Below are 11,005 nucleotides of genomic sequence, written 5' to 3' on the forward strand. Positions count from 1 at the left end.
ATGCCTTCTCCCCATCAGTAATGTACTGCACAGAAATCTGTATCGTTTTACCGCTTTTCGTCAAGTGGGGTAAAACTATTCATCATAAATCCGGCACCGGAGTTCGGTTGAAGTGGAATCTGTCTTGAGACGGACAGAGCAGAGAAGGCATTGAACTCGGGGCACCGCATCCGTGATCAGACAGCAAAAGATCTGTGCGACATATGTACTCGGCAGCAGAGACAAGGGGCTTAGGCGCAGGGTCATGTGGGAGAAACTTCAGGCGCTTAGATTAGTTTAAAAAAGAGGGGGGTTGATCTATGGGCACTGCAGGGTCCAGTTTTCGAAACATTTTTAGCATATTGCCAATGCAGTTGTTGTTAGCGGCTCAGATTCCCTTGTCTTTCTTGGTCAGGGGCTGACTCTACCTTTCGTTCAATGTGTTTCTGATTCTGAGCAAAGACCCCATTTCAGTCTTTTTGGTTTTCAATGTGGATGCTGCGGATCAAGATCTACTGTTCTGTGCTGCACCCACTTTTGCAGTTGTTATAATGGTGTGGTTTGGAGGATGCTAGTGCTTTTGGGTTTGGAAGGAATGAGCAAGAGAGAATGCGGTGAGGCTATTGATAATGGGGAACTGCGGAACTAGAGAGGAGTCTGCTGCAGTCACCAGCGCTGTTGTTGTTTCCACACTCAGAGCAGGTAAACACACACATCTTCGCCATTGTTGTCAAACTTTCTAAAATGACTAAAGGACTTAATGGGAAGCATATACCTATTGACCTACAAAGGCTAATTTCCGAATAGGCCTTTTGATTAAAGCCCTCGAGTCCTTTCTTTGCATTAGTGGACCTAGGAAGCTTCAGATTCACACTTACTTGGCCGTAACTGGTCAGATTATGACGGAGTTAGTCTCCTGGATGTTTCCTCTCTTTGATGCTTATTGTATTCTGTATCAGCACTAAATGTGGATCCCTTTGGCTCTCCGTGCTCAACCTTTGCATATATAGAGATGTAGACGATCAGATTTGGTAACTTTTACTGCAATCGTGTGCTCGGGAAAGTCAATTAGGTTCCTGGACGGTTACTGTCTTGTTTCCAGCTTGGATATTGTGGGTTTCCTATGGTCGATAATTGCGAAGTGAATCTGTTTGCACCCATAGTCAAGATTTAGTTTAATTGCATGCAATTTCTTTTTAACTAGTTATGTCGCACCAGGTACAATCCCATTCTGCATTCTCATGTTGGATAATCCTAACATATTTAAAATGCGGCAACATGCCCGCTGTCTGTTAAAAATGCACTTTGTTCTTTCAATCTTCTCCATTTCATCATGATTGTGCTTTGATTTTTCTGTTTTCTTGGCTTTAGATTCAGTGAAAGCACACCGAGTACCGCTAATACAACATCAACAGCAGCAACACGAACAAAAGAAAGAGCAGGATCAACTATCTCCTCATGAACTAATACGAAAGACTGCCGCTGTTAGGAGACATTCTTTGTCTTCTTTATCAGATTTGAGTAACCCGTCGACTCCCAGAGCCGTTGAAGATCTGAGACAGAACTCTGGATCCAATTTACTGGTTTTCACTTTGTATGAACTGGAGACAATTACCAAAAGCTTCCGGAAAGATTATGTTTTGGGGGAAGGAGGGTTTGGTACAGTGTATAAAGGTTATATAGATGACAGTGTAAGAAGAGGTCTTAAGTCTACACCTGTTGCAGTTAAGGTCCTCAACAAAAACGGTCTTCAGGGGCATAGGGAATGGCTAGTAAGTACCATTTACTATTGATCTTCTACTGAGAATGTTTTGCTATAATTTATTAGTCATCGATCTCAGTTTAGTTCAGCCGTAAGGAACCCCCAAAGCACCCTGCTTTAACCCGGATCTATTTTATGGTCTGGGCTTCCCTTGTGATAGTTTTATTTATCCCTTTTTTTGTAGGTATTCGTTATTCAGCTGATTTCTGTGGTTCATTTGGCAGGCAGAAGTTATCTTTCTGGGGCAACTGAGGCATCCTCATTTGGTCAAACTGATAGGTTACTGCTGTGAAGACGACCATAGATTGCTGGTTTACGAGTTTATGTTTCGAGGCAGTTTGGAGAACCATCTATTTCGAAGTATGCGTTGCTGCCTTATTTTCTTTCATTGCCTCAATGGATATTTGACAAGCGGTTTTTGGCTTGTAAGCTTGTCCTATATAACCTGCAATAGTTGATTCAGACTTTATTTCCTTGAGGCGTGATTCTTCAGTACATGTTTTTTAACAGTCTGGAAGTGTGTATTAACAAAGTAACAAATTTTGGGTTTAAAGAACTTCTTTAGCCATGCACAAGCGCTCACAATTCATCCATCAGTTAAAAAAAAGATGTTGTATTTCTTCTTTTTGGAGTTGCTAGAGAGCCACAAGGAATATTAGTAGGAAAATGTACCATCCTAGTGGTAGTTTTAGCTTTTATGTAGTAGCAGGCATGGTATCTTGCTAGGTATGCCTCAATGAGAACAAGTAGATTTCCATAATCCATGAGATCATCTGAAGTTGCTTCTAGATTTGATTATGTAGAAATTTTTGCTTCAACATTTTGTATCATACTCTGTGATCCATCATCATAATGAAAGAAATTAGCCTCAGTTTTATATTGTTCACAGGGCTGTGGTTAAATTCCCCTGCAACCCTGAGATTACAGGGATTTTATACCGTTCTCATGGCTCAGTGATGCCACCTCTCTGACATGCATATCCACCGCTGTAGAGTTTTGCTTTAAGCAGCTAAGGCAAATGTCTTTGGTACTAGACCACGGAAATCTCTGCCTTCCAAAAAGGAAAATCATTGTACATATCTATGGCACACTTTGATATGCTAGGAGATCCTACTAGTTGATAATTATTCAGGGAAGTTGTCCATCATATCAATCTGATTCAAATTATCGACAGGATTAAACTTCTTTGGTGACTAAAATAGTAAGAACGCAATTTAAATTAACAAGAACTAAATTTATTTCTTGAGGCATATTTTCCACAATCGTTGTTTTTCTTAGACGCGTAGAGCGTGTAAAAAGTTGTTGAGGGTGTGTCCTGAATGTGCGTTCTCTTGATGCATATAGAGGTATCTGTTCCTTTACCTTGGTCTACAAGAATGATGATTGCACTTGGAGCTGCTAAAGGGCTTGCATTTCTTCATGGAGCGGAAAAGCCAGTCATTTATCGGGATTTCAAGACATCCAACATTTTATTAGACTCGGTCGGTATTGGCACTGGCAGTGGTGGAGTGCTATTTTACATTTGTGAAATATGTTCCTTGCTTTATATGTTTGAATTTGTCACATATCGTGAGTTTAATGCTTGAGGTGCAGTTTTTAGATCTCTTTGTAGTGTTGAGATTTGCTTTATTTTAGCCTGGACTGAATTCCCTGCCTATGATCTTTGTCCTGTGCAGGATTATACAGCTAAGCTATCTGATTTTGGACTTGCAAAAGATGGACCTCAGGGGGACGAAACCCATGTCTCCACCCGTGTTATGGGCACATATGGTTATGCTGCTCCTGAATATGTTATGACTGGTAAGTTTCATAATATTAAGCATTTGTGCACATCAGGCACTTTCAATGGGTTCCCTTCCCTGCTTTACCTGTGCAAATTAACTGATGTCTGAAGACTCAATTGTAAGAAAAAATGACATGCTTTAGTTTACTGATTTGGCAACTAGCATTAACTTAATGTCTGAAATGATTTGCTGATACTCTTGCAAATTAACTGATGTTTGAAGACTCAATCGTAAGAAAAAATTGCATGCTTTCGATTATTGATTTGGCAATTGGCATCAGGCTAATTAATGTCTGAAATTGTTTTCTGATACTCAATCTAGCTGATGTTTGAAGACTGAATTGTGAGAGAAAATGACATTTTTAGATCACTGACTTGGCATTGGTTAGTAGGCCTATGTCAAATGATTTGTTAATACTCTTGCAAATTAATTGATGTTTGAATACTAAATTGTAAGAAAAAATTGCATGCTTTTAGATTACTGATTTGGCATCTGGTATCAGGCTTAATGTCTGAAACGTTTTGTGGGCAACCCCTAGCGTGCACGGTAGACGGATAGGCTTGAAGTCATGGGTCGCTCCCATGGTCTCGAGTTCGATTCCGCCTCCGGATTCAAATGGTGAGAATGGCTTGCCCGCGGCTGTTCTGCACCCATGGAGGACTAGTCTCGATCTAAGCTTGCACCGGCCACTGGTCTTTGCTGGGCTTAGGTCGTGGGGACACCCTCATGTTAAAAAATAAAATATCTGAAATGATTTACTGGCACTCTTGCAATTTAACCAATGTTTGAAGACTCAATTCTAAGAAAAAGAATGGCATGCTTTAGATTACTGATTTGCCTAATGTCTGAAATGCTTTGCCGATGCTCATAGTTTTTGGGCTTTGTTCTTTTCTGCAACAGGTCACTTGACTGCTAGAAGTGATGTCTACAGCTTTGGTGTTGTGTTACTTGAGCTGCTTACTGGGAGACGGTCTGTGGATAAGACTAAACCCACCAGGGAACATAATTTGGTAGAGTGGGCTCGACCGCTTCTCAACGACAAGCGAAAGCTGCTGCAAATAATTGATCCAAGGCTTGAAGGACAGTATTCTATGAAGGGTGCCCAGAAAGCTTGTAGCTTGGCTTATCACTGCCTCAGCCAAAATCCCAAAGCAAGGCCTCTAATGAGTGATGTTGTGGAGACATTGGAACCTCTGCAAAACAGGAAGGAGACAATAAGTGCTTCTTTCACATATACTTTAAACAGTGGTGTAGCAGCATATCAGATTCATAGTAGTGGTAATGGCTGCCATAACTACCAGGATTCTTCTCCTACAAATAGAAATGGCCCTACAGTGTGCAGGGTTAGGTAATACTCAATCCAGATTGTATAATTTGAGAGCATCCAAGAAGAGAAATGTCAAGTTTCTTGGACTCCAAATAGTTACTCATGTATCCTGTCTGAGTTCTCCTAATAAGAAAACGATTTCTAACACTCCTCACTGCATCTCTTCAAATTGCCAAAAGCTGTTTGAAAAGATCAAAAAGTTGTATGTAATGTAACCCACCTTATTCGGCTGGCAGGGCTCATGTTTCCCTGCCAAAATAAGCTATCCACTCTCATCCTTATGCTCAATAGTTGGTGCCACTTCTTAATCAGTGTCTTTCTTTTCCAAAGCTGGATTAATCCCGCTCAAGCAGATGTTGGTGTGTACATTATGAAGCTTTAATTCCAAAATAAGTTTTAAAATAGATTTCTTCGCTACATTTTATCAGAAGATGCCAAAAGTGGTAGGATTTTCTGTTTTTTTTCCGCAAATTTCTTCACAATTTCAAACTTGAAATCAGTTACTTTGTTTTGTTAGCTGCAGTGCACCATAACCTGCAGCATTGCGAATTGATGCATATACTTATAAACTTGTAGAAAACACTGTAATTTTATTAGAAGTGAACATGCCATTGCATAACCTTTATTCTAAGGGAAGAGAGAGTAACTAACAGGGGTCCAATAAGTAATTTTACTAGAAGTGTGCATGGCATAACTTTTATTCTAGGGGAAGACAGAGTAACTAACAGGGGTCTGATAAGATGAAATCTCACATGTACGAATAGTTGATTATTTCAAAGCTTTTTTAAGCTTTTTGGATTGGCGATTGACCAATTTGTGCATGAACATAGTGGGTTACAGACAAATCTAAGCTCTTCACTCACTCACAATTTGTGCATGAACATAATGGATTCCAGACAAATCTAAGCTCTTCACTCACCCATGTACATCAAAAAAATCAGCAAAATCCAACTTACAGTTTAAGAGAGCTCTAAGTTACTCTATTCTTAATTCGTACTTTTCTCCTACGATGAAGAAAGTTCTATGATATTGAATGTGATCTGGAATGTTGATTAAACAATTTATAAAATAGAATTCAAAAGCAATCTTGTAATACTAAAACGGAAGAAAACTCATATCCAACAGATCTCTAAGTTGGAAATCATGAGAAATCAGTAATTAAAAAAATTGCTTCTGTGAACTTAAATAAAATTATGATTTTCGTCCATAATGAAAAAGTTTTCAATTGTTTTTTGAGATCAGAAACTCATCACAACTCTCCTTTTTTATATTATAGATCACTGAATGTCATCTAAATTTCTGATTAAAAAATGCACACAACAAAATTCAAAAGCAATCTTGTACCACTCGAACTCCAACAAATCTTTAATTTGAAATCATGACAAATCAACAATTTTAAAAAATGCTATTATGAACTGAACTGGAATTCTGTACATTCATCTGTCTTGAAAAAAAAGTGATTGCAAACTTTTTTAAAGTGAACTTAAAAAGACCGACTTTCAAAAACAAAATTAATAGAGAGAAAGTGCAACATTTTTCTATTGAGTAAGCGTGTGGGACTGAAACCACGAAACTCACGTTCTAGATTCCACAGCATGCAACTGGCAAGCAGCATAGCCGTGTTTTAACCATTTTTATAAGACTTTTTTGTGTGATTCTTTAAATAAATGAATGAGCATTGTAATAAAAAATATTGTTTTGGTTTGTACTAAATGATGTTAGTGGGAGATCACCCGTTGAAAAAATGGGCTCCATTTGTCCTTATCCAAACTGTTCTCAACTTTACTTAGCAAGTAGTTCAGAGGCTTAAAAAATGAGTTGCAATTCTTCTTTAGAACACAACTGAATAAATAGAGAAATTCAGTTTTAATTTTACTTTTGTTAACGACACTTTGCCATTTATATAACTATTATAAATTTAATTTTTGATCTTGTAAAGCTAGTTGTATATGTATCAATTTTATGAGTTGCCATAATGGCAATTTTAGGTGGATATGTTGATGGTCGACACCTCTTAATTTGTTGTATCAACTTTTTATTAAGTGGTTGGATTGTAATCCAAACAATTTTGGTTGGTTGGGATTTTTTTTAATCATTTAAATTTAATCTTAAAGTTTCATCATAAAAATGTGAATGGGTGATTTGAAGAAAAAATCTTTAAAGTTGGCGTTGAAATCAGAAACATAATTATAAAGATGAAAAGTGCTTTATTTTGCCTTTTTTCTCACTTGTTTTATATTCATTTTGGACCTTGTTGTAAAAACAATATCTTGATGTTCAATTTGACTTTATTTAATGCTTACATTAATACATTCTAAAACAAGGTAGTTGTTTGCCTATCTTAGTCTAGTGGTTTAGACCCATTCATTATGTAATCAAACCTAGACCACAAGCTTGATCTTATCCGCCAAATATAATGCTCGTGTGACCTCCTATTGAAATATTTTTCTCAATCAAAGAAGTTTAATTCCCTTTCCATTTACCAATAACAAGCTCAAGGAGCTTCTTGACAATTTATTGACAAGACTAGACTATGCACAATCCTTGCTATACATATATACATAATTCAAAGACAAATATCTGAGATTACTTACAACATTGATCCAATAAGAAAATTTGATCAAACGTCAATTGTATGAAACTATCTATGGAAGACTACAATAATCAATAAATAGACTGGAGTAGCCTTAACACCCCCAATTATTTATTATTTAACATTCTTAATTCTTTAATGTAGGGTTTCATTTTGATATTTAAATTATTATTCAATTAGGGTAATCTCCCTACACTTTGGAGAACACATCCCAATCCAACATCATCTAGGGTTTTTCCCTAAGCATCATTGTTTTATTTTTTTAAATATTGAGACATTATATGGTTATGTCCTCTGCATTATTTTGTGTGGAAATTTTTATCCATACAATGAAAATTTCTGTGTGATCCATATGACAAATCAATCAAATAAGTACACAAAATTTACACGCAAGAGAATAGATAACATACCCACAAAAATGAGACATAAGATACCTTGGGAAAAACCCTCATAAGGGAGAACATCGAGCCTAAAAAAGAATCCATAATTCATATATTATTCAATAATGCAACATCACAATACATCCATAAAAGCATTTAAAATCCGATCTATCAACAAACGCTCCATGTGGAAAATCAAGCGAAACAACGGTTGGAAGAACTCATTGACTCGGCGATAGTGGCTATTTCGGACAAAGCTAGGGAGACAGGGATGAACCTCTTGAACAATGCTCGTAACAGTATGATTGACAATTTTAGATCAATCAAATGGCTTTTCCATGAGCTAGAGGAGGTCAAAGAACAGGTGAGACATATTGAGGCAACAAGGAAAGGGATGAATGCTAACAGAAGGACGGATTCGGCTGACAGGCTCAGTTTGGCGGAAAGAAGGATACACAACCTAGAGAACTACAATCACAACCTTGCGAATAAGATGTTCTCTTTGTTAAGCTCCATTAACAACAACATCATCTCTCTTACGGGCTGGATCAAAAACAGAGAAATGCAAGATGATGAGGAAGGAAAAGACAGGGATGAAGCCAAAAGGGAAGATGACTCTGCAAAGGACAACACCATTCCTGATCAGGACTAGGGGGACGAAAGGGCGCAACAGCTGGAAGCGGAGGAGAACCAACTGGCCTTCGAAGCTGCTCAAGTTATGCAAGAGCTGGAGCGAAAGAGCGAGGAATAACTCTCACCTATTCTTTTGTTTTTCTTTTTCTTTTGGCTTTTGGTCTGGCTTTAGGCCGTGATTTTACTTGTCTTTTTTCCTGGTCTTTTCTCAGAACTCTACTTTTTGGCTGGGCTTTATGCTTATTATCAGCCTCTAAACTTATACTTTTCTGGCTGGGCTTTCACGCTTATTATCAGCCTTATATGTTTTAACTATTGGGTTTCAGGATCCCTATAAAACCTGTTTATCTAATAAAAAACAAACACTCCATGTGAACAAGCATGTAATCACATATTGCATGCCATGCTTCCAACCTCCACAAATGCTAACTTGATAACCTCAACAACCAACCATGTGGTTGCTTGTATAGAAACAAGCTCTCAAAAAACTAGAAGTGATATTACATTAACCATGTGTTCCATAAACATTTGACCCCACATTTAATATTGGGTACTCTAATAATTTTATTTCTCCCAAATTAAATAATTACACCCATATAATATTACAATGTTACAACAAAAAACAAATGGCCCCAAGAATATTTCAAAAGAATCGCTATATGTTGCACCTCCATCTTTGTGCAACATTACATAATTAATGAAATAATACACTAATGAGCATTATTATGCAAGGTGTACAATACCTATTTTTCCAACATTCTTTCACTTGATGTATACCTTGCACAAGGGTCACTAAGTAACCAAAAATATAAACAAGGTACCATCTCTCTAGTCACATAAACCATAATGAATATCAAAGTACTCCATCAAGATACCTACAATACGAAACAAAGTGATAACCATTTTATAAATAAATGCTCCCACCCTCCATCATGCCACTACCACTAGACAAATATAAAGCCATACAAAGAGAAGACTGCAAAACCTATCACAAATGAATGATAAGTCCTTTTACAATTGATATCCCAAGTACACACACTTAATCTAAAGGTAATACTATGCATTAGTAGCTATTAAGAATCAATAACCATAGTTGAAATAACAAACACAACAAGTGCTAACACATCCACCTATCCATACCTCCAAGGTATACAAATAAAATCAACATCTAATGACATCAACATGTATAACCCATAACATGCAACAAATGCTCCAAGTGCAATATCTTCCATGCACACACCTAGAAGCTCTCATTGCATAGGTAATGTTAAATTTCAAATGAATCCACTAACATCACATAGAAAGTGTAATCATAAACATGTAGTATCAAGGAAGATCATAGTGATCCACATATGCAACCCACACAATTGTATACTCTTCCATAATATGCCACCATACTCCCAAATCTTGCGAACATGAAACTCATGGAAGAAACCATATAATGAAGAGATGAAATTCGTAAACCAATAATCTACAAGTAGTTGCAATTCTCACAACAAGTCTCCAATTATCTATCACATTTTTTGTAACCAACATATGAAAGAGATAAGGAACCTTCATAGTGGATTAAGTTGACTACTAAAGAAAATGTTTTGATTAAGTAAAAATAGGTTTTGAAAGGATCCAAAACCTTGTATAAAGGGACAAGAAAGAAATAACAATGAAAGTCTTAAACAATTGTGGAAAACCACCCAACTAACTAGAGGGACACACTAATGTTCCCAACACGAGGGCAAACAACCCAAGTAACACAAAGACCATCAAGATTTACATTTTGGTCCTTTCTTTTGTGAGCGTAAGGCCATATCAAACGAGGGCTTGAAGGAATTTCCTTTTTTCCCTTTAATTGTTATCCAACCATCCTCCACCTTCCCCGCCACTTTCTGCCAATCCCTGCTAACCCCCAGACATCCCCCATCTGAAGAGCCAGCAATGGTAATCTGGAAAAAATCAGTAGCAAAAGGGACAACACCAAAATTTTGACTTAGAGTAGGCAAAGAGTCAGGAATCACAGAGTTAGCAGGAGACCAAACATCAACAAAACTTTGAGACAAAACCGTAGAAGGGTCACCATGCACAAAATCCATGACATCAACAAAATTCGTATCCAAAGTGAGATCATTATGCAATGAACTATCCAACCCATCCCCAGCCAAAAAAACTTTTTGAACTGTATAATGATCATCTGAAACCCCCACCCACCAAGAAGGTGATTTCTTCGATCGAGCCTTATCAAAAGAGCAATGAGCAACAAGATGACCAATATTACCACACTTCCTACATCTGAAGGGAATACCTTCATAATCGAGAAGTTGGATCCAGGAACCATGTGAAGAAGCCAGCTTAATCATAATAGGGAGCCCTTTAGAGATATCCATCTCTGCAAGGATGCGGGCATACGTTGTCCTAAAAACATTGGAGGAAATCGAATCAACCATTAAGAAGTCCTCGAGGCCTTCCCCCATAGCCTCTAAGAACACATCCTTCCATAGATGAAGGGGAAGATTCGACAATCGCACCCAAAGAGGAGTCTTATCAAAGGACTCC

At 37.5% G+C, this 11,005-nt stretch overlaps 1 protein-coding gene across 1 annotated transcript; it reads left to right on the top strand.

The window, feature by feature from the left end:
• The first annotated feature begins 232 nt into the window (after window positions 1-232).
• LOC149548447 (Protein kinase superfamily protein) lies at window positions 233-5,256 on the top strand. Its single transcript, XM_089792513.1, has 6 exons — window positions 233-681; window positions 1,351-1,751; window positions 1,966-2,101; window positions 3,086-3,222; window positions 3,418-3,541; window positions 4,426-5,256. The coding sequence occupies exons 1-6, from the start codon at window positions 609-611 to the stop codon at window positions 4,875-4,877; spliced, it is 1,323 nt and encodes a 440-aa protein (XP_089648639.1). The 5' UTR covers window positions 233-608; the 3' UTR covers window positions 4,878-5,256.
• Window positions 5,257-11,005: the final 5,749 nt, after the last annotated feature.

The sequence above is a fragment of the Cupressus sempervirens genome, chromosome 7 (assembly GCF_028749045.1).
Source record: "Cupressus sempervirens isolate cs-2001-9-10 chromosome 7, ASM2874904v1, whole genome shotgun sequence".
Lineage (NCBI taxonomy): Eukaryota > Viridiplantae > Streptophyta > Pinopsida > Cupressales > Cupressaceae > Cupressus > Cupressus sempervirens.

Bases quoted from the DNA above. Each gene is read 5' to 3' on its own strand.
- LOC149548447 (XM_089792513.1), top strand. From the start codon at position 609: ATGGGGAACTGCGGAACTAGAGAGGAGTCTGCTGCAGTCACCAGCGCT. The intron at 682-1,350 runs GTAAACACACAC...TCTTGGCTTTAG, and splicing joins TGTTTCCACACTCAGAGCAG to ATTCAGTGAAAGCACACCGA. The intron at 3,223-3,417 runs GTCGGTATTGGC...TGTCCTGTGCAG, and splicing joins CCAACATTTTATTAGACTCG to GATTATACAGCTAAGCTATC.